Raw genomic sequence first — 25,562 nt, forward strand, 5'->3', positions numbered from 1 at the left:
CAGTCATTGTGAATGCAATGGTCACACAGTACACAAGCTCACTCAACGGCGTCTCACTGCTGACTGACTGACTAGCCCCACGGGAGAATGACTGTTCATGCATGCGCAGTAAGGTCTACTCTGACGAGCTGCCAAGTTACATCACGGCCATGCAACCGGTTCTCAAGATATTCAAAATGGCTGGATACTTTCCGGACAGATAGACCTTGTATAGTGCTATTAATTTGTCCGGTGCTATTTCCATTAATTTTTTGATAATTTCAACCTCTAAGAAATCAAAACCATTTATTGTTTTTGATTTTAGATAGTGCTATTTCTGTCTTGTTGAGTAAACGGAGGTTAAATATTGGCATTGTCATATTTAATGTTTTCTTTTATAATGTCTAGCTGGGTGGGGGAATGATTCCCAGTTTCAGTCTGAATAATACTGTCTATGATGTTATTTACAGAATCCGCCCAACATGGGGTCGGCGCCTCCGTAGCCAGGTGGGAAGGAGCAGCAGCAGTGCGTAGCACACGCTTCTTGATTAGACCGGGGTTCGAGCCCGTCACCACCAAATACGGAGAATGCGGAAAGGTCAGGGAATGACCACCACATATCCCGGAGCAATATGGCCTTAGTTGCTAATGCTCCTAAAAACAAATAACAACAACAACCAACATGGGGTTGGGGTTCCATCTGGTTTGACAGTAGTTTCTAAGACATCTCCTCTTGGCAGCTTCTTGGTCACTATTCTGTGTGGAGCAACATGGCCTTAGTTGCTAATGCTCCTAAAAACCAAAAAATAACCAATAACAAATAATAACTATTCTGTAGACAATTGCCCAAGGGTTATTGTTTCCAGTAGTTCCCACCAAGTGCCTCCAGCATTCCTTTTTTCTTGTCTCTTATGAAGGCTGTGTACTGATTCCTGAGAGTTCTCTAAGAATCTCTCAACACATCCACCTCATTTTGTGGCCAAGATGTTCTGGCTCTGAAAATATCTCCTCACCTCGTGTACCCTTTTCCTGAGTATAGTCAGTTTGGGGCACCACCAGGGGACTACCTGCTTTCTCGGCTTTTCCCGTGGGATAGACAGGTTTGCTATTTTTGTTAAAATGTTTGTCGTAGTCAGTGCTTGCTTGTCTGGGCTACAATTGCCTGATCTAGACCACTCATTTTCCTGTTTTTGCAGCTCAGTGAAAATCTGCCAGTTTGCCTTTTTAAGATTATACCTTTTGATTCAGCATATAGGGGGAACCCTGGAGTCTGCAACAAACTACAAAAAAAAAACCAAACCCTTTTGATATCCAACAAGGAGTGTTGAATTGTTTGTAATTGCCTGTTTAGTTTAAAGGAAATGGCTCTATGATCTGATATAATCCATACTGGCTGGACACCCCAGTCTGTAATTTTATAAGCTACTAAATTGGTGGCAAGAGTAACATCAATATCACTCTTCCACATGGTACTGCTAAAAGTTGGGAGGTTATTTGGTTGGTTTAGCACTTGAAAGGGTGAAGTAGTTATATAGTCTGAAAGTATCTGGCCGTCGTGTGTGCCTGCTCTGTATTCCATACAGCTATACCATAAGGCTGACTGGCAGTTGACATCAGCATATATTATGATACTTGCAGTAGGTAACAAGTCTGTGACTACTTGTAGGTATTCAGTAGTTTGATTTATATCTTCACCTGGTCTGGAATATAGTTAAATAATGTAAAACTATCCTACAGCACTGGTGATATGGGCACACACTCCCACTGGGGAGCAGAGGTGGCCCACCTTTGTGATTGTAAGGTCAGTATTTTTAACTACCATTGCTGTAGAAGGGACACCTGAGGTGTATTCTTTTATTTTATAGCCTCTTGGGTATCCCTGAACCCTATCCATATATATGTGTGTAGAACTCTTGGAGTACCAAGATATCTATATTATTTTCTTCTGATTTGAGTTTGATCTGATCTACAACAGCTCTTTCTCTTTGAGCATTCAATTGGATGAGTTTACAGCCTTAGTCACATTTATGTTTCCAATCTGGCCCTAGATTGTATAAGTTTTACCATTTTTTTATAACAGGGGCATTTATCATTCCTGATACTATGTGTATAGTCAGTTGGCCATGCTGCCTTGCAGGTAGCACATTTTGGCTGATGAGACTTATTTCTGCAATTGCAGCCAGCTACTGCACAGGTTCTTTCTGACTGCAGTCACTGACAATGTGACCATATTTATGGCAGTTAAAGCATCTTTGGTTAGGGAAATGTTTCCTAAATTTATGACTCGTCCAGCCAGCATAGATTCTCTGCTCTGTTGTACCTGCAATACCTTCCAAATTTTTGGTGTAATTCTGCAATTATGATGTCCAGCTGACCATTCCTTTTGTTTTTAGCATTAACATTAATAGAGACGTATGAAGCAAGAAAGCAAGCTTATGCAGCATCAGCCAAAAAAACCCCTACCATTTCATCCCTCCATTCGTTCCAAATGCCTGTCCAGCTCAGCCTTAAATTTATTTAGGCTATTAGCTTCCACAACAAAAGATGGAAGCCTGTTCCACCAATCAACTACCCACTGGCTAAAAGCAAATTTCTGCACATCTATTCTACAACTATCTTTCCTCAGTTTGAAACTGTGTCCCCCTCACGTTCTTAGTCTGAGTAAGGCGAAGAATCCCATCAGCATTCAGCTTGCTGAACCCATTCAAGACCTTATACATCTCAATCACATTACCTCGCAGGTGCCTACTCTCCATGCACTGCAATTTGCAGAACTTAAGCCTTTCTTGGTAAGAGCACCCCTTTGTTCCCCTCAATCTTGTTGCCCTTCTTTGTACTCGTTCTAGCAACTCTACATCCTTCCTAAAATGAGGCCTCCAGACCTGTACACAGTACTCTAGATGTGGCCTGACCATTGCCTTGTATAATGGGATCATCACCTCCTTGTCCCTGCTAGCAAAATTCCTATATATCACTGACAAGACTCCATGACCTGCCCTGGCAGCCCATCTGAACTGCTCAGCAAACTTCATATTTGGCTGCACAATTACCCCCAGGTCTTTTTCACTTTCCACTTCCCTGAATGTAGTACCACCCAGTTGGTATGTTTCTCTTCAGTTATTGCTACCCATATGCAGTACTTTGCATTTGTCAATGTTTAACTCCAGTTGCAACTTCTCAGCCCATTTTCCCAACTTATCTAGATCCACTTGGAGTGGCATACCGTCATTACTGTCGTTAACAACTCTGGCAACCTTTGTATCATCTGCAAACTTCGACATTAAACCTGATATACCTTCATCAATATCATTAATAAATATACAAAACAATAATGGGTCCAACACCGAACCCGGGGGGAACTCCACTAATAACATTTGTCCACGAAGAGCAGTGTCCATTGATTACCACTCTCTGCAGTCTCCCACTCAACCAACCCTTTATCCATTGTAGCAGCTTACCCTTGATGCTATACCTCTCCAATTTGTGCAGCAGTTTTCCATGTGCAACAGTATCAAAAACGTTCCTGAAATCCAAGTATTTGATATAAAAATTATTTTTGGCATTCAGTTCCTTTGTGACCACATCATAGTGTCCAATCAAATTGGTCAGACAAGACCTCCCTTTGATAAACCCATGCTGTGTCTTAAATATTACTGCAGTCTTGTCTAGATGATCTTGCAATGCTTCTTTAACCAGTAATTCCATTATTTTCCCCGGAACACAAGTTAAACTAACAGGTCTGTAGTTACTTGTGTCACCTTTTGAACCTCCTTTGTGAATTGATGATACATTTCCACACCTCCAGTCCATGGGAATCTCCCCTGAGTCCAAGGAAGCTCTCATAATTATGGCCAACGATTTGCTTACTTCCTTTGCTGCCTCCTTTAATATAACTGGATAGGTCTCGTCCACCCCAGGTGCCTTCCTTATGTTTAACTTCAACAATTTCTCCTCTACTTTGCCCTCAGTTATTACAAAATCACTTAGCTCACTGTTAGTATTTGATAAACTTCTGGCACTCCTCTCATTGAATAACTCCTCATGTGTGAATGTAGATGCAGATGCAGAATACTCATTCAGTTTATCAGCTACCTGAGCATGATCATCAATAGTCAACCCATCTATGTTAAGTGGTCCAATCTGATTTATCCCTTTCCTTCTACAGTTTGCATAAGTAAAGAACTCCTTGCTGTTTTTCTTTGCATCCTTTGCCAAAGATTTCTCATAATCTGCCTTCGCCTGCCTAACCTCCTTTGTGACTTGATTACAGACTAGTTTATACCTGCCATAGGCTTCTGTATCGCCTGATACTTTATATGCATCCCATACATTCTTCGTCTCTGCCATTAGCCTATTAATTCATCTGACATCCATTTAGGCCTAAACCTTGAACAGTATTTCTTACTTGGAATGAAAAGCCCACTAGCCTCCAAAATTAAGTCCCTGAAGGCTTCCCATTTAGAATTCACTGTTGGTAACATCATCAGTTGATCGTACTGTACAGAATTTAAAAACTGTCTAAGACCTCTGTAGTCACCTTTACGAATGCAAAAGCCCTTCCCTTTAGCCTTGATGGTAGTTACATCTTTAAATAATTCCCACATCAATACATTGTGATCACTGTTGCCCAATGGTTCCTTTATCTTCAGATTCTTAATGCATGAAGAATCACTCCTTGATAATCAGATCAAGAGTATTGCCTGTCGAACATGTTGCTGTAGAAAACAGTCATCCAATAAATCCACAAAAGTCTTGCTAGTGTGCGAGTGACCAACCCACAAGTTCCAGTCAATATCTGGAAAGTTAAAATCTCCCACTATAAGACATTCTGATTTACTGGCCCACTCTATTTCTCTGCACAACTGCTCATTATATTCATCAGATTCATTAGGCCTATAACACACACCTACTCTCATTTTTCCTTTCCCTGTGCTTATTTCACACCAAACAGACTCAACACTGCATTGTCCACCAACATCAATTGGATGCACTTCCTTAGATTTTATGTGTTTCTTAACTAACAGCATAACCCCTCCTCCCTTCCTGTCCTGTCTATCCAGTCTGTACACATTGTGCTCCCCTAATTCCAACTCTGCACTGCCTGTATCTGTGTGACACCACGTCTCTGATATCCCAACAATATCTGCATTTGATGTCTTGACTAGCACTTCAAGCTCATCAAATTTATTAACTATACTCCTTGCACTGGTGTACATGCAAGTATCCATGCACCTGTTCCTGCTCCTGCTCCTAGCCACTCTAACATAGCCCATGTATTTACTTTTTCCACTATGACTCCCAGCAGTCCTGGAAATCTCCATTACCTTGCTTTCCAGTCTGCTGCCCATTCTAATAGAGCAGTGCAAGAATCACTTTTGCCTCTGCCTGCGGCCACTGTTAACCTTTTAATCTGTGTATCCTCCCATGCTAGCAGTTTTCTGACCCACCTAACACTGCTTCGAAAGCATCAGCAAATATTCTTGCACCCTTTCTATTTAAGTGTATCCCATCCCTGTAGGAGCAGTCTCTCCTGTCAACAAGCACAGACAAGGCTGAAAAAAATTCTACCCCTTGAGCCTTGCACAATCTCTCCAGGGCTGAATTGATTGACAAGGCTCTCATCATATACTCCCTCCTATCGTGTCTGGGCAGAATTGCAGACACTTTCACATTCAACCCTAATGCGACTTTTTTTCAACATTTTTTACTCTTAATGTCATTAGTTCCAATGTGTACAACAATATCACCTTTTGTGCCCTGAAAAGATGATATCTGCTCTACAACATCATCAACTTTTGCCCCTGGCAGACATATCCTGGTCCTGTTCCACCTATCCTTCTTACACATTATATTCCCCGTTTCCCTGACAATAGAGTCACCAACAATAACTAGTTCCTTCGGGACCAGCACATTCTGCCTTGGAGATTGTCTCTGTGTTGCCTGATTCACAGGAGTGAGCTCTGTCGTTGAGCTGGGCAGCTGAGAGCCTGATGGGCCCCCTCATTACTTTCTTTGAGGGCATTTCTGCTACACCTTAAGTTCTCATAGACGCCCATCAGAACGCTGAGTTGGCATCTAATTTCTTGACACTCCAGACACCTAGCACACACACAAAGGCGTCCTCCTTTGCTAGATCATGTCCTGCTTAAAAAGGTCGGCAAACATTTCACATTTCGCACATTTTTTGAAACTGTGATGTGTTGGAGAATCACCCCCTTTGTTTCTCCCCCGAGCTACTGCACTCTCGCTAGTCTGTGATCCTTGCTTCGCAGCTCTAGTCTGGGTCTTGATTTCTGTTTAAATACAGTTTAATTAACAATGAAATTTAATAAGATTAATAATATTTTTGATTAATTGATAATACTATAATAAGCCAACAGATTCCTAATACATTGCTTCGTGTTACGCTGTCTAGTTTAAATTTATACCTTACGCTATCAGTTCAAGATATATATATGTTAAGCTATTTCTTATCGACTACAATATAGCGGCTAGTTCAACAATATTGGCGCCAACACCGGGAATCGTAACTTCCAAAAATTGCGGGTTAAATTCAAAATAAGAAGCTAACGAACGCTACTAAACCTATTTAATATCTCCGTAAAACACTATGCACTATGTCAAATAACGAAGAATACGTTAAAAATTAAAATATACTTATCCCTTTACAGCAGCCAAAAATCCACCATCTGCACTGTTCTGCGATCCCCTGTTTTGTTTTAATCTCCTCAGTTTTAATCTCTAATTTTGATTTTAACACTTGGTTCTCTGTGTTTAATTCAAGCAGTGACCAGCAGTTCACTATCTGCAGCTTAATTACAGAAGTAATCCTGTTGGTTTGCTTGTGCATATATTCTTCTAGATACACTCTGGTTTTCTTTGCCTGTTTCATAGGATCAGTCAAATTTGTTAAGTAGTCTAGTTTTAGTTCTTCTGTCTTTTGTTCCAACTCTGGAATTTCTATTGTTTCTTGCTTTTTCCCTTTCCTGCCCTTCTGAGGAGGCCGGGAGGTCAGCTATCTAGTTCATTAAGTCAAAAATCACAATTTTCCAATTTTGGCAGACAAACGCCAGTAGACAAAGAAAACTCTTATAAACTAAGTATAAGTTAATTCTGTCATCAGCATTGTTTCCTAAACAAAATTACCCTATCACAAGCAGTTTGAAGTATAATATATTCAAAATTTCTGGGCTTTTGAGATGTACTCAAAATCAATGGCTATGCCAGTGGGTTCGCTACCGCTGGCAATCGCGCTGAGCAAAAACACTCTAAAGAGCAAAAATAGGCAAATACAGTCACAAACTATTCTTACCTGATTTAATTTACTTACCTTCATCTCTGATACTCTTCAAACCTGAAAAATCCATGTTGTAATACTTGAATAAATCGAAGATTGTGCAAAGTCGCCGTCAATCGCTGTCCGCCATTTACATCAAGTGAAGCTTCGTGCAGATGCGTCCACGACCGCAGCATCACTCAGCTGTCTTTTGTGTGTGTGCATTTGATTCCACCTGATCCCTCCCTATCTTCAATATGCAGTAAAATTGCCTGGTGACATTTGCATCTGGGTGAGGACCAGCCAGATAGCAGCTGGGAAAATAACTCAAGTGGCTATGATGACATTGCCTTCACATGTCATCCTCTGACTTTTTTTTTCATAAAACTGTATGAAAGTTGCATGATTTTATCTCCTAGAAATTCTGGCTTTTTGTTTGGAAAACAAGCAAACTGATCAAAGACTACATTGACACAGCATAGCTTTAGTTGCCTTAACACTTAAGAGCCCTACATACCAACACCAGTACCTAACAGTACATGTTGCAGTGTTCCTCCACGTTGACTATTGTTCTCATACATCTGCTCTTAAGGGTCTTGAACTAATTAATGACACCTCAGAATCTCTGGACTCCTTAAATACTCCTCTACCAGTGAATGCCGAGAGCTTGAAATGACAGTACTCAAATATATAAATTATATACACCTTTTCCCAACAACATATAGAAAGATGTCATACAACTTTTCATACCTTATATCTTGGAAATGATGCCCTTAATCCAAAACTTTCCCACTATGTTTTTGACTTATATTTTCTCCAGTACGTTGACTAGTTATTATTAAATTAAAACCACTCTTGTACCACGTGAAAATTAATACTATAGTTTATTAGGCTATTCGCCTACATTACTCTACGATACTCTAAGATACCCATCATCAGACAAAGCTATTGGGGGAACAGAATAATAGAATGAATTTAAAATTTGAATATTTTAGAATATTACAGTTGCCAGTAATACAATTATGGTTACCAATTTACAATTACAATTTACAAATTATGGTTATAAAGTATTAAATTTTGAGTTGCCATTACAATAGCAAATAGGTGTGTGCATACAGGCAAGAGGAGGCCTGCCAGCAGTTAATTTATAGGAGAGGGATTAACTCCCTTAACCAATAGGATAGTGCCAAGTTTTTATCCTGGATCCGGCCTTCTTAGAAGCCTGGGGTGACCTTTGCTCCCATACTCTTGGCATGCACACCTGGTTTCTGGGAGCATCAGCAAGAGGAGTCTGTCAGCAGGTAAGAATTTAATCTTTTTGTAATCATCTTAGATTTCCTGTTTTCTATTGTATAAAGGTAACTTAAAATTTAATACTTTACAACTGTAATTTTTAAATTGTAATTATAATATTGGTAATTGTAATAGCAATGTTGTAATTGTAAATTGGTAACTATAATTGTAATGTTTTAAAATGTTCAGATTTGTAATTCTTTCTATTATTCTGTTCCCCTAACAACTTTGTCTGATGATGGGTATCGGTAAGATATCCAAAACGTCATATTAAAGTTTAGATTTTAGGCGAACATCCTAATAAACTAAAACTACAGTAGTAATTTTCACGTGGTATAAGAGCGGTTTTAATTTAATAATAACCTTAATGGAAAACAACCACATAGTGTTCTTCCCTAACTATACGTTCAGACTGTTAGGTTTGCATACTCCATTTTCTCTTCTCTCTCTCTCTCTCTATATATATATATAAAACACTAGCACAAAAATAGGTCTGATAATTGCAACAATAAGAAGCATACAAACAGTAGTGTAGTGACTATGAAACCATAAAATTTAAAAACAAATTCTAAAGCCAAAAGACCAAATAAGACCTAAAGTGATGAATTTAAAAACCACTGAAGAGACTGGCTGTAGATCCAACACTATGAAATATCATGAGGCTCATCAGTAAAAACTATACTAGGAAATGTGCTGGGATCCTTAACTGCAGAAAATAAAAATAAATATAATTTTAACCATCATTATAGTTTAGTCTACAATGATGCCGCGACAGAAACCATGAAGTGTGCTGAGGTTTAAATGTCAAAATATCACAATAATATCCAACAGAAAAATAAAAAGGGAAGGATGTCAGCTATGGATATGTAGTCTTCTGAAAGCTACCAAATCCATGACTGTCAACCAGTATTTTGTTTTCTACCTTGTATACTATACAAGCTAGAGCAACAGTGTCTGGTTTGAATAGCAGCAGCTGTTAGACTGCAAAACACCAGAGATGGAATGGACACCAGTATCAGTACCAAAACCATGAATTTGCTGCAAAATCAATGTGTAAAGGGCAAAAACAGGTAAATGGCAGATTACTACACTCAAAAATTAGCAAATTAAAATGGTATGAACTGGGACCTGAAAAATAATGCTATCAAGCAGATTATTGTGTTAGTAAAGAAAGCACAAACAGCTTAATCACTGTCTTGGAAATGCCTTGGAAATTATGCCCTTAAATATTACTTTAGAATAAAAAGGAAATAAAATTAGAGATGCAGCAGCACCGAACTAATATAGCCATAATATAAAATATTAGAAGAGAAAAATGGGTCCGATAACTGCAATTTGGGAAGCATATGAACAGTGGTGTTAGTGGCTGTGAAACCATAAAATTTAAATACACTTGGACATAAGGCAAAACTGAAAAGACTAAATAAGACATGAAGAAATAAATTTAAAATCCACTGAAAAGACTGGCTGTAGAGACCATGAAATCGATCTTGCTGTTTCTGTTCTCTCTCTCTCTCTCTCTCTCTCTCTCTCTCTCTCTCTCTCTCTCTCTCTCTCTCTCTCTCTCTCTCTCTCTCTCTCTCTCTCTCTCTCTCTCTATCTGTGTTGCGTTTTTCACAGCACGCCACATTTGAAAATGGAAGTGATTAAAGTATCTGACATGCACGCACGTGCACACATACATACACACACGATTGTTTCATTTAAAATGCAAGAGGATCTATCGTGCTATTAGGTTTAGGCTGTTTGTCATCTGGTCTCTTTTTTTTTTTTTTATTTTGTCATATTTGGGCTGAAATTTTTGAATTTGATGTTAAAATTTGCTACTTTTTACTCACTAACTAAACTGAATATTGGGAAAGTTGTTCCTGATCTTCAGTTTAGTCTAAAAAGCACCATCTCTGTACTTCTGAAACAAAATATAAACTAATTTTTGTTTCTGAAGTAGAAAGATGACATTTTTAGACTAAACTGAAGACTTTTAGACTTTTAGACTAAACTGAAGATGGCAAACAGCTTTTCCATTGAAAAAAGCAGTTAATTAGGCAAGATTTTAATTTAGAAATAATAAAAACTAAATGAGGAAATTTTTAATTTTTTTAAATTGAAAAATTTGAGCCCAGATGTGACAAAATAGGTCAACACAGTAAATAGCCTAAAGCAAAAAAAAAAAAAAATAGCAAAATAGACTCCTGTGTGCCGTTTAATTGAAAACAGTGTGTATTTTTTTTTTTTTTTTTTTTTTAAGTATTCCATGTGTATGTATAATAAGCAGAATTATATGCATATGTGCATGTTTGAAATTTTTGTGCTTAATAAGCAAGTCTGTTTAGCTGGAAAAGGAACAAGATTAGTAGATGTTTATATTTATGTCAAAAATGTTTTTTTGACATAAATATAAATATAAAAGGCACATAAATCGCATCATTTTTTTTTTTTTAACAAAAATATAGTTTCATAAAAATAAGTATTGCAGTCCATTCAGAAAAGATGAAATATTGGTATTCTCCAAGTAGAATTCAAAAAATTGAAACTTTTTTTCACAATTTAAAAAAATTTGAACCTGTCACGTGCCCGACTGTTTGCTACACTTAGGGGCACGACTGCCAGGTTATAAGCATTTGTGTCATAGTAAGATGCAGGGGTTACACTCCGTATAAAATATAGTTTACCAGTTATTAGTTCATCATGTGTTGCTGTCACTCATTGCTTGTGTATATATTGCTCTCACTAAAACTCAGAGTAACCATCTCTGAAATTACGAAATAGTCTATATAAATAAACTCATGTTACAGTTTGTGAATATGAACAGTGTAGTGGCAGTATCTTTGATCTTCAATTAGAAATTTTTCTTTTGAAATTGCAAAACACATTAAAGCTTATCTGAAAAGATACATACAGTGGAAATAGGCTATAGTAACATTTGTCATTATATTCTCATTATACACTGTTCGACAAAATTCATCAAAACAGATAAAAAAGTTTAATATAATAGGCATTCTGGCATACAAATTCCGAGTGTCAAATAGAAATTGATCTACTGCCTTACAGAGTCGCACGTTATGCAAATTATTCATTCCTATAGAAACATGGGTTGTGACCATATCACTTCATTCCCATTTTTTTGTTGCTCAGTGGGATAGTCACATCTCCAGTACTCAGGATGGCAAGTCATCATCATTCAGGTGATTCTTTGAAATGGCGGGCCGATGGATGATTTGAAGCCAGGTAGTTACAGATGGATGTGGCATGTTGGCTTAATGTGTCACACAGTATTATTTTGGCGCTGTGGAAACAGTTTCAGAAGACAGGAATCATTATAAGAGGGCTATGTCACCCAGAACAGACCGCTATCTGGCTCTAACAGCAAGATGGAACCCTAAGATGTCCTGTCACTGTCTTTTGAGGTTTGCTGCAGTCACAGGTGAAAACATTTCCAACCAGACTGTGTTAAGAGGACTCAATTCAACTCCACACAAGAAAGCAAGTGTTTTGTATCCCATTAAACCCTTTAATCTCTTGCTGACTTCCTCTTCTGGGGATGCCTATTTCTTTTGTCCCCTTGCTTTCCTTTTCTTTCCGATCCATACCATTACCCCTACTTCTCACACTATGTTCCTTCCTTTTCATTATTTATTGGGATAACAAGTTTTCTTGTTATCCCACTAAGAGTCTTTACCTGTTTGTGGTCCCTGGCACACCTCCACATGGCGTGAGATGGGAGTCAGGGGGCAGCAGACCAGGTGTTCACTGCCCTCTGGCCGCGAAGTTGCCAGCCACCGGCACTCAACATTCAGCATAACACACACATAAACTTTACACACCAACGCTTATTCACACTTGCTGGCTTTGGCAAATTTGCTTTTCAGACGCTACTGCGGTACATAGGGGAAACCCTGGAGACTTGTTTTCAAAAAACAAGAATACCTTAAATCCCATTAAACCCAAACCACTGCAGAGCTCATCAAAACTGGTGCCATGAACATGTGGCTTGGAGCCCTGACAAATGGGGTACAGGTCTATTTTCTGATGAGTCCCGTTTTAGCCTACAAACAGATTCTAGACGTTATTTCATCTGCAGACAATGAGGAATGCAGTATCAACCCTCCAACATCAGAGAAAGGAACACTTGTGGTGGAGGCAGTGTTCTCGTGTGAGATAGAATAATGATCAATGCCTGCACTCCTCTTAATGGTTTTGATAGGGTACTGTAATTGTGCAGAGGTATCGAGAATAGATCTTCGAACCCTATATGTGACTTTTTTTTAGGGGTGCGGTTGATCCAGATTTTCTTTTCATGCATGACAACGGCACTGCACATAGAACTCAAGTGGTGGAGGAATATCTTGAAACTGAAAATATCCAACGACTTCCATGGTCAGCACTATCATCAGATGTAAATCTGATTGAACATGTGTGAGGGATGTTACATTGCACCCAACAGCCAATTCTTTGATCACTTGGTGAGCTAAGGTCTGCGATGGTGGAAGAATGGGATTTGTTGCCACAGAACCATATAGACACTCTTATATATTGAGTATGGCTCGTCCCTGTCAGGCCTGTTTATCTGTTGGAGTTTGATCATAAGCCATACTGATATCGTGAACATATTTTGGAGCATCTTGTATTGACTTCTGTAATGTGACCTTTTTTGGTAATTTTTATACAACCCCTATAAATATCCCTTACATCTGTCTGGAATTTCTTGCTTCTCCTCATTTCATCATTGTTCTATGGTACATCACCATACCAAATTTTGACCCACTTCATTACAGGCTTCACAAGTTACATCATGTTTTCTGTGTTCTGTTAATTTTGATGAGCAGTGTTTTTGTCAGTCTATTGCATATAATGACCAACAGCATAGGTGATTAATAGAACATCTCAAAGTACTGTATATGAGTTAAATGGGGATGATAGCATAAAGGCTTAATTGTCGGTACTCACCCGAATTGATCTGCTCTGTTACATGAGGTTAAGGTGGAATAGGATTAAAACTAATTTAGGATATAGATTAAAAATTAAAAATATAGATTAATTAATTTTTAATCTATGTTCTAAATTAGTTTTAATCCTATTCCACCTTAACATCATGTAACAGAGCAGATCAATTGAGGTGTGTACTGACAAATAAGCCTTTATGCTACATCTCCATTTAGACCAACAGCATATAATGACAACAATATAGAGTTCCCATTATACTTATCTGATTAATGGAAACATATAGATTACAAAAATTTTGGTAATAATAAAGATGAAGCTAGCCAGCTGAAACAAATAAACTTAATGTTTTTAAAGAATGTGTGTTTAAAGCAAGTTTAAGGAAGATAACCATCAAAACAAAGCATGGTTAACTGTTTCCTAGAACAATTTTGTGACTTTCAACTGTTAGCCTTTTAAAGGATTGTTTGTTACTATTTTTGTTATAAGTAGGATTATAGTTTTCAACAAATATTCTTATAATATTAAATTATTAAATTATTATTAAATTTAATATTTAATAAATGTCACCTTAGGTAACATTTATAGGACGAAGTAATGTTGGGAAGTCTTCTCTTCTTAGAGCCATATTTGCCAAAGTACCCGAACTTCGAGTTAAAACATCAAAAACACCAGTACGTTGTTTATTAGTCTGTTATGCATATTCTGTTTTAAATTTAATTTTACATTATTTTAAAGTTAGTTTATTCTAAAGATAATTCTTAATGAAATCTCTCTCTCTCTCTCTCTCTCTCTCTCTCTCTCTCTCTGTGCACATGACTTACTAAATGTATAGTAACTACAATAGAAACCAATATTTTTAAAAAAAATAAATTAACACTTGAAAAAAAAAATTGTTGGTTTCTATTGTAAAGTTACTGATTTTGAGTTCTTAATGACATCATGTAGCAACTGGTAACTGAAACTTATACAAGAGATCCTATACAATACAAGTTAATTGATGTATACAAAAACATATTTTATTCATATACATTTCACAAATTAAATTATAAGTTAATAATATATAATTAAGTTGTACATTGTTAGTTTCATCTGATGTAAAGATTGGGCAGGTGAAGTTACATCATTGACCACACCCAGGGTTTCTTTCATGTCCACTGTTTTGCACTGTGGTGAAGCAGAGCACTGCTAAGTCAATCGCTTGTGTATGGCATTTGGGTAGATCTGAAGTGGTTATTTTTATGACTACTGGCCATTTATCAACAAGGGAGGGCAAAATGACAGCCACTCTCTAATGCATGCCCCTTCTACCACAAGATGAGCCATTTCTTCCAAACAATCTTGTCCTATTAGGTAAATTAGAAAAAGTTGATGGAGATACTGAAGTGATATAGGAAATAATTGGAGAAATAAAAGATTGATTAACATATTTGGGTGAAACAGGTATGTTGATGAGTAAGGAAAAAAGAAATAGGTAGAGGGGTGAGATGGGCGTTGTCTCACCTCATTGTTGTTTTTCAGTACGTGTATGTAGAGGTAATTAGGAGAAGGGTGATGGAGTGGAAAGAGAGCATAAAGATAGGAGGTAAAATTGTACAGTAGTGATATTTGGATGGTGTGGTGCTGATATCTGATACAGAGGAAGAGTTACAGATTTTGTTGGGAAGATTTAAAAGAAAGTTGTGAAGAATACATGACGAGATTAAATTTTGATGACACAGAAGTTACAATGTTGAGAAGAGATGAAAAGGTAACTATTAAAATGAATGATAAGTTGATTTTATAAGTGAATACAGCTGAGACTATGGCTGATATATTGTCAATTGAATGAGAGGTCTAGAGACAAATTCAGATTATTATTTTTACATAAGTGGAGCTGTTCATATCCAGATCATGTATTTGTCTGTGGAAGTAGTTTTTGTGTGGGTTTCTGAGGTGATCGACTTTGTGTGGGCTGAACAATCTGTAATAACTCAGAGGAATCTCAGTTCCATCTGTCTGAGATTAGCTAACTACAGCCTTGATTGAAAAGTACTTTAGAAATTCCTCCTGTCACTGATGGGAAGTGAACTTAGACCTCCAAATGAGTAGAAGATAGTGATATATTGTTGTATTGTGCAAGCTTGCTCATGTTTATCAGATGATGAACATGAGTGATTGACTCATTGGTTTTTGAGGTTTAAGGGTTTTTAGAGTGAGTATAATCTTTGATGGGCAAGCAGCCCTCTCTAAACATGTAAACCAATGGAAAGTCTTCAGATAACAACTAAACTCTTCTCCTAAAGTTAACTTTAAATTCATTCTGTAAGTAAAGTTATAGAATGAATCAAACATGAAAAGGAAAAACTTATCTGTGAAAAGATCTAAACTTTCCAAACACTTCCTCATTCATTTCTAAAGTATATGTGGGCTCAGTTCTAATTTCAATAATATCTGTATCGACTTAGTCTTCCAGGCTTCACTTATCTTTTCTGACAGAATCTCAACTATCAGCCTTTTTTTAATCGCTGCTCATCTCAGTTGTCCTAATTATTTGCTGTACAATTCCTTTTATTTCAAAGCCGGTATTTCTGAATATGTCTTCTCTGATATTCTGTGTAAGAGATTTAGTAATTTGGAACTTCCTCTTTTCAATCTTCTCTGGCTTAAAATCTCTTTATCATATTCTCTCAAATTCATCTGTTGCCTCTATCGATTTCCCAATTCCATCAATCATTTGGAACTCTTTGACTTCCTTTCTCTGAAACTCGACTTTCTCCAGTTCACTTTTCCTAACAGTGAGGTAATTTTTTTGGTGTTTTAATGTTTAAAACACCTTCTTGCTTCAGTTTTATACTCACACAGACCCAGCTGGTTGTTATGCTGAGGCTTTTGCAATTACTAATGAGCTCACACAATTGTTCATTTACCTACCGGAATACCAGACAATCCTAACCACACAGCCAACAGTCATGATTTTTTTTCTCATAAACAACCCTTTTGAAGTACACGTTTCAGGTGAGCTCTCTAGGCACCTTAGATAACAATTTGGTGGTGGTCTCTTCTCCAGTGAAGCTTTTCTTCTCTTTTGGCCATTCTCAGCCTTCTGTTGTTTAGTGGTGCCTCCGTAGCCAGGTGGGCAGGAGCAGCAGTGCATAGCACACACTTCTTGATTAGGCTGGGGTTCGAGCCCATGACCACCAAATACGGAGGATGTCGGAAGGTCAGGGAATGACCACCGCATATCCCTGGAGCAATATGGCCTTAGTTGCTAATGCTCCTAAAAACCAAATAACAACAACAATCTGTTGTTTAGCATTACAAGAATGCAAAATGGGAAGATTCTTCTTTTCCTTCGTTGGATTAATGATTTAAATCTGATGCCAATATTTGCTCAGTTGTATCAGCGAAATTATTCTTGTGGAATTGAAATCCTTTTCTGCCCTCCACCTTAAAATCTTATCCTCTATCTAAATTTTGGTTTTCTAATAAATGTGCTACAGCTGTTCAAGATAAGAATGTTGTGCATCATAATTGGCTTGCATCCGTATCTCCAGGTTCATTTACTGCCTAAACCAAAGCTTGCAACAATTGTAAAACAGTTATTAATCAGTCCAGACTTGATTTTGAACAGGATACTAGTAGAAAACTTGCATCTTGTCCAAATGGTAGTCGAGCATTGTGGTCTCTTGCCAAAACTACTGGCCACTCAAATGTTTGTCCATCGACTCCCACCTTTGTTAAAACCTGCCACCTCCAGTACATTTCACTTGATGCCTCCTGCGGTCTTCTGTAAAAAGGATGTCAGAAGAATTGAATGATCTTGATACCAGGGAAGCTCAGGGACCAGATGGTATTTCTACATTTGTTCTCAAAACCTGCGCTCCTGAATTTACTCCTGTTCTGTGCCGACTTTTTTACACTTTCTTATTCCATTGGTGTTTTTGCTTCTGCATGGAAGTTTCTTCATATTCAGCCAGTTCATGAAAAGGATGACAAATCATTCCCATCTAGATATTGTCCCAATGCACTTACCTATATTCTTTCTAAAGTAATGGACAAATCCATTAACCACGAACTCCTAAACTATTGTGTAACCATCCATCTGATCACTGATTCTCGATATGGTTTCAATCCAGTGGTGATGTATTGGCATTTTGTTGAGCACTCTGATCTCTTGTCAAAGCTACTGGCCACTCAAACTTTTGTCCATCATTACTCCCACTTCTGTTAAAACCTACCATTCCCAGTTCCCTACATTGGAATCTCCTCTTTATGATCTTTTGTGGCTTAAAATCTCTCTACCACATTATGTCAAATTCATCTGTTGCTTTTATCATTCTCCCAACTCCACTAATCACCTGGAACTCATTGAAATTTCACTCTTTTCAGCCCAACTTTCCCAACAGTGAGGTAATTTTCCTTGGTGGTTTTAATGTTCACAATTCCAGCTGTCTTCCATTTTTTAGTCACATGGACCTAGCTGGTTGAAATGCTGAGGTTTTTGCAATTACTAATGACCTCGCAGAGAGTGTTCATTTACCTACCAGAATACCAAGCAATTCTAACCACACAGCCAGCACGTTTGATCTTTTTCTCACAAATAACTCTTCTAAAATACACGATCGAGGTGAGTGGCCTTCTGGTCATCTCAGATCACAATTCGGTGATGGTCTCTTCTCCAGTGGAGCCTTTCTCTCATGGCCTTACCCAACCTTGTGTTGTTTGATGTGGGATGATCTGTGTGATTTCTTTCCCTTGGTCAGATTATCTTTTCAAAACTTCTGATGTCAATGTTTTCTCAGATTGTGTCAGTGAAATTATTGTTGTAGGGATGGAATCCTTTATTCCACACCCAATCTTAAAATCTCATCCTTTATCTAAACCTTGATTTTCCAATAAATGTGCTAAGGCTGCTCAACAGAAGAATGTTGCATATCTTAATTGACTTGTTTCCAAATCTTCAATTTCATTTTCTGCATACACCAAAGCTTGCAACAATTGTAAAGCAGTTATTAATCAGTCCAAACTAGATTTTGAATTGGCTAAGAGTAGAAAACTTGCTTATTGTCCAAGTAGCTGAGCATTCTGTTCTCTTGCCAAAGCTATTGATCGCAACTTTTGCTCATCTCTTTTCCAACCTCTGTCAAAACCAGATGGTTTTATTGCCATTTCAGCCAAGGATAAAGTTAACCTGCTAGAATTCTATTTTTCTTCCAATTCACGTATTAATGATCTTGGTAACCAACTTCCACCATTCCCAGTACACTCTATTCAATGCCTCCTGTGGTCTTCCGTCAAAAGTATATCAGAAGGATTTTGATGAATCTTGATGCTAAGAAAGTTCTAGGTCTGAATGATATTTCTTCACTTGTTCTCAAAACCTGTGCTCCCGAACTTGCTCCTATTCTGTGTCACCTTTTTTTCCCCCCTTTCTTATTCCAATGGTGTTTTTCCTTCTGCTTCGAAGTTTTCTAAAAAGAGTGACAAATCCCCCAATTATCGTCCCATTGCAATTACTTCTACTCTTTCTAAAGTAATGGAGAAATCAATTAACTACCAACTCATAAACTATCTAGAAACCTTCCATCTGATCAATGATTGCCAGTGTGGATTCTGTCAGTGCCACTGGTGATATTCTGGCGTATGTTACCCATCTATGGACAAATTCAGTGGAAAAGTTTGGTGAAACTCAAGCAGCTCTTAACATTTCAAAGGCTTTTGATCATGTTTGGCATAAAAAATCTATGTGAGTGACCATTTTCCATTGATTGGAAATCCTATCCGTAGTTTTGCTGATGGATTTCCAGTCAATGGAAGGTCATTCACATACAGCAAAGGAGATAAGCAAACCTTTGGCCATAAATATGAAAGCATCTGTGGATTCAAGGAGTATCCCTATGGATCACAGATGTGCAATTATCTTCCCTATTCACAAAGGGGAATCAAAGAGAGAAGCGAATAATTACAGATCTGTAAGCTTAACTTATGTTCCAGGGAAAATAATGGAGTCAGTGATTAAAAAAGTAATGTAGGAACATGTTGATGGGAATATATTGTAATATATTCTCATCAAGATGCTCATTTGACGAGAATGTATTTCCATCAATTGTTGTATAGCCACTTTCCCCATATGGTTATGCAGCTATTGCAATACAGATTTGTTAATGGTAAATCTTCTCAGACCAATCTGATTAGCTAATATGGTGCAGTAACAAAGGAACTGGATTTAAAAAATTAATTTTGACATCATATAATTCACAGAGACACTAAAAGGTAGCCTCACCAGTGAAGCTGTCTTCCAATATTTACTGCAAGCAGTTTTAGTAAGGTTTTGACACTGTTCTACATGAAAGATAGTATACAAATTGGAGCTGTGAGTGTGGCATTAATGGTAAGTTACTACTATGGATAAAAGGATGGCTGAATGGAAAAAGACAGTGGTTATTAATGGGCACTGCCCTTCTGGGGCTAATGTTATTAGTTGAATCCATCTGTTTTCAGTACTGGACTCTTAAATTGTTTTCAGTATTTATTAACAATATTGATGAAGGCATTCAAGCTTAATGTTTGTTTTCAGATGATAAAACCTGGTAGGGTTGCTAATGACAGGTAGGGTGCTACTGCAACCTGACCTAAAATATTAGTCAGATGGGCTGAGAAGTGGCAATTGAAGGTTATTATTGATAAATCGTAGGTATTGGTTATAGGTAACACTTATTCCGGAATAATATACCAGTTGAGAGTGCTACACACCCATAGTAATAGAGAACAAAAAAGACCTAGAAGTAATTGTGCAGTCTGATATGAAGTTCTCTGAGCACTGCACACAGGCTGCTAGGACATCTCATGGAGGTTCTCTTAATAATGTACAGGAATTTTGCCATTCTGGGCAAGGAAATTCTTATCTTGTATAAGCAATGGTTAGGCTGCATCTTGAGTACTTCATATAGGTCTGTAAGCCTCATTTTAAGAAGGATGTAGATTTCTTAGAATGGATGCAGAAAAGAGTGACCAGATTAGTCAAGAAAACAAATGGATACTCTTGCCACAAAAGACTTCAGTTTAGAAAATTGCAGTTGGAAACTATACACCTGAATGAATTTAAATGTTCAAGGCTTTAAATGGATTGAGTAATCTAAATGCTGATGGCATTCTTACTCTTTCTTGGATAACACACACAAACTTAAATTGAAAGAGGATAATTTCAAGATAGATGTGCAAATATTTACTTTAGAAAATTTGCAATAAGTAATTGACTGTTGGAACAAACTTCCATCTGGTATTAATGAATTTAAGGAAGGATTAAACAAATTATTAGACCTGACACAAAAGCAAATTTATCTACTAGAAATACAAAAGAGTAAATTTAAAAGTTGTACTCTAGTTTAGCATTATATATTCAGAAGATCCAACTCTTTGTTTATTTCAAATTTCTTTATGTTTTGTTGTACAGTAGACTCTCGATTTTCTGGGATAGATGGTAAAAAACAAATCCCGGATAATCAATTTCCCAGTTAATCCAAAAATACAGAAGTCCCTGACATACGTAAGAGATACTTTCCAGAACTTCTTACTTCATTGACGTAACTCGGGAATGACTAGTAACATGTTGCAACTATATTATTATTGACAAATCTGAATTTAGCGTGATACTTGTTAATGTTTGACCATTTTCACACATCCTTGTTTTATTATTTTAATTTTCTGATCCAAATCGATCGCTTTCCTTTTGTTGGTAGATTTACTTTAGTGCTGTCACTTATTCTCTTAGTCAGCACCATGATAACGGTCAAAATGAAATTTTCTGTAAAGAACTTCACAGTGTTAAGGCAAAAACTCACTATTATCACCCCACGTGAGCTCACATTTTGCTAAAGCACATTTCTGGAGGTCACGACCATAAAACAAAAACAATTTGAACTTTCTGGTTTATTGGACTTTTCAGTTAGTGTATCTAATTATAAACGCGTAGTAAACTCAATCGTATTGCATTTGCGAAAATACCGATAGCTGGAATTCTGTGTGTTTTTACGTTATTGTGGTGAAATGTGCGTCCCCTTCACTGGAATCTTCAGTCATATAAAAAAAAAAAAAAAAAAACATAAATAAATTGTAAGAATCTTCTCTTCTTTCCTATTTTTTGCTTGTTACTCCATATCTCACTTGTGCAATTTGTGCGTGCCGCGATCATCGTTATTGATTGCTTATTTTATTTATTTATTTTTTGTTGTTTTAAATTTTACAATCCTAAAAAAAAATTGAGTGAAAAAAAATTTATGTAAATCTGTAGTTGCGTAAGTCGGGGACTTACTGTATCGAAAAATGTTCAGCAACCTACTTAAAAAAACATGGCGTTAGATAAAAAAACAAAAAAACTTACCATGTACTACTCACGTTTCCAATACGATGCTTCCCTTTAGTTTTTGTGATGTCAATTTTAAACCTAATGGCTTCCTTTTATTTTTAATGATGTTGTGTATGGTTTAGTTACGAACATTATAATGGTTCTTTAAAGATTTAACGGATGCACCGTTTTCAGACTTTTGAATAATTTCAAGTTTTTGTTTAATTTGAAAGCACAACCCTTGCATTTGCTTGCCCATCATTTTCGTAATTTCTAAACAAAAAAAATATTCCGACATTCCTGACATAAATAAACAAACAAAATTTGTCCTTTTGTGGTGCAACGGAACACAACGATTGACTTGACGCATTAAATCAAACTAAACATTTGGTCGCTTTTTTTTTTTTTTTTTGTTTAGCAGTAGGTGTTAAGGCAGCAGGAGTTACAAGATAATAGGTACACTAATCTTCCAATGACGACTTATAATGTCAGTTCTTGTCACTTATTTACAAGTTGCAAAATATCTGTTTATACCTATTCTAGTTATTACTTGAATTTTATGATTTCTGGTTGATTTATTTATTTATTTATTTTTTTAATTTGGAGTCTTGAAGTGTCCTGGTTAATCCACTTCCCAGTTAATCCGATCCCGATAAATCGAGAGTCTGCTGTACTTTTAACTGTATGGACTATTTTATTTTTAACATTTATTCCTTTTAATAGGCTCCTGATTTTTTCATTTTTCATTATTTTTAAAATGTGTCTAATAAAACTGAGGTTGTCTTTCATGGTGCCAGAGAGTCATGCAGGGCCCACAGTCATACTATTTACACTGCTTCAAGCTCTCTTTTCATTTTGTTTTCCAATAAAAAAAAGGGAGTTTCTTCTTTAAAGAGTTAATTTGTTGAGTTTTTTGGAAATATTTTTAATTTTTATATAGAATTTATTATAACCTGTACTGGATAATCTCAGAGAGCTGTGGGTTGCTTATTACTGTTCTAAACTTATGCAGCGTTCTAGTTGACCTGATGGTTTCGAATTGAAGGTACAAGCCTTCCACATCAGCATGTGATGTGGAAGCCGTGTGTCTTCTTAAAATACTCCACATCTCAGCAGACATTGGACTTGAAGCAAACCTTATTCAATATAAGCCAATAACTCGACTGAACTTGCATAATCTTGATGTGAGTACATTTAAACAATTTTTTTAGAGCCCAGCAGTAAACTGATTTTAATAAATTTGTTACTACTAGAGCCAAAATGAAAAAAGCATGCTTTGAAAAATCAAGAAATGCTTTGGTAAACATTAACCAGTGGGCTAACTGACACATTGAGACATGTGACAGACTAGAATCATCTGCAAAATCCAACATTTAACTATACACAGTCTTTCCACTGAGATATTTTGTCAACATTATACTAACCAAAGGGTTAGTATAATGTTGACAAATGCCATTTAGTACTAATGCCATTAATTCACAATCTTATAGATTTATAGTAGGTATTGACCAAACCATTTTTGAAAATGAGAAGTTTGTAATTATGGATTTGGTTTTGTTGTTGGCTTTGTCAGTCTGTTATTTAAGTGATTATCCAAATTGCTGCTATGGATAAAGGGGTGGTTGAGGGGGAGAAGACAGAGAGTAGTAATCAATGGACACTGCTCATCGTGGACTAATGTTATTAGTGGAGTCCCTCAGGGTTCAGTATTGGGTCCATTATTGTTTTCTGTATTTATAAATGATATCGATGATGGTATATCAAGCTTAATGTCCAAGTTTGCAGACGATACGAAGGTTGGCAGGGTTGTCAAGGACACTACTGATGCTATGCTACTGCAACAGGATCTGGAAAGGTTGAGCAGATGGGCTGAGAGGTGGCAAATGAAGTTTAACATTGTCAAATGTAAAGTACTACACACGGGAAACAGCAACTCCAGAGCAACGTATCAACTCTGTGGTACTACACTGACAGTGGTAGAGAATGAAAGGGACCTGGGGGTGGTTGTGCATTCAGATATGAAGTTTTCTGAGCAGTGCAGACAGGCCGCAAGAGTAGCTCATGATGTATTGTCGATGATATATAGGAATTTTTCTAGCAGGGATAAGGAGGTGATTATTCCATTGTATAAGGCAATGGTCAGACCACACCTAGAGTACTGTATACAGGTCTGGAGGCCTCATTTCAAGAAGGATGTAGAGATGCTGGAATGAGTACAGAGAAGGGCAACAAGATTAGTGAATGGAACAAAGGGGTGCTCTTATGAAGAAAGGCTTAAGTTTTGCAAATTACAGTGCATGGAGACTAGGCACCGGCGAGGTGATCTGATAGAGGTGTATAAGGCCTTGAATGGTTTGAGCATGCTCAATGCTGATGGGATTCTTCCTCTTGCTCAGAATAATCACCTGAGAGGGCATAAATTCAAATTGAGAAAAGACAGATGTAGGATAGACGTGAGGAAATTTGCCTTTAGCCAGCGGGTGGTTGGTTGGTGGAATAGACTTCCATCCCTTGTCGTGGAAGTTGATAGCCTAAATAAGTTTAAGGCTCAGCTGGACAGGTATTTCGAACGAACAGAGGGGTGAAGTGGAAGTGGTTATTTTTTATTTATTTTATTTTATTTTATTTATTTTATTTTTTTTTTGGCTGATGCTGCATAAGCTTGCTTTCTTGCATCAAATGCCTCTACTAATGCGAATGCTAATTTTTCTTGTTCTTTTGTTGTTATGTTTTTGCATACCAAACAATTAAAAGTATGAGTCATCAATCTGTTGTGTTCTGTAGCCAGTTTTCTTGTTTTGTAGATTGAAGAAAGCAGTTCCTAGTTTGTTCATCCAAGCAAATATGATATGAATCTGTTTATATTAATAAAATTGATTCAAATATGAAATTTTAAATATTAATGCATAAATTTACATCTAACTATAGAACCTAATTGAGGCACATGTAAATAGTTGCAGCTCTTTGTTTTACCTGACAGAATTGGAATGTTTTTCTGGATGTAAATGCAAGATGTGAATAAATGTTATGAAAATATACTTGCTCTGCTGATTACATACCAGTGTCCCGGCACTCTTACAGAGTTATTCCTTTTCTCAAAATAAAGGTGTACTCAAAGCACCAGACCTGTTTGACCTATTTCTCTTTCCTCCCCCTTGCCTAAAAAGAATTGAAAAATGCCTGTTAATTGAAAATATATTTAAATTGCCATTTGCATTGTGTCCTACAAAAAAGATTAGTAATAACTTTCTTCTTGTTGTTAATTTACAAAATTACACTCAGCTGGACCTTTACATCTTAACCAACATACGGATTTGCCTTTGATTCACTGTTAGCCATTGCCCTCCTGACACTAGAACATTTATCACATTTCTGAAAGTATCTTAAAAAATTTTACATTATTTCTGACAGTCTTCACAGGTAGCACAGTGGTTGTAATCAGGAAAGTGATTACAACCACTGTGCACTGTCCTCCCCACACTAGCTGGAACGGGCCTGGAGTTTGAATCTCATCAATGACACAGGGAACTTTTATGGGCTTCTTTTATTCTATAGCTGAGTTAGTCAGTCTCAGGTGAGGATAGCAAGATTCTCCCCTCCAGAAATTGGTTATTCATCCAGCAAAATGACTAGAGAACCATCATGATTTATAGACATATTACATGTAGGTAGGTGAAGTAATTTTCAGGTGGTCCTAATATGACAATATTACAATGATTCTTACAAGAACTTTGGATTTATGCTTAG

At 37.0% G+C, this 25,562-nt stretch overlaps 1 protein-coding gene across 1 annotated transcript in view; it reads left to right on the forward strand.

Moving 5' to 3' along the window:
• LOC150081979 (GTP-binding protein 8-like) overlaps positions 1 to 25,562 on the forward strand; it is a 105,656-nt gene that overhangs the window by 45,378 nt on the left and 34,716 nt on the right. The window contains exon 4 of the mRNA XM_090379875.1: positions 14,065 to 14,163. Coding sequence (XP_090236001.1) covers positions 14,065 to 14,163 — 99 coding nt within the window. The remainder of the gene's footprint in view (positions 1 to 14,064; positions 14,164 to 25,562) is intronic.

The sequence above is a fragment of the Mastigoproctus giganteus genome, chromosome 8 (genome assembly GCF_048544385.1).
Source record: "Mastigoproctus giganteus isolate SK-2022 chromosome 8, ASM4854438v1, whole genome shotgun sequence".
NCBI classification, from domain to species: Eukaryota; Metazoa; Arthropoda; class Arachnida; order Uropygi; family Thelyphonidae; genus Mastigoproctus; species Mastigoproctus giganteus.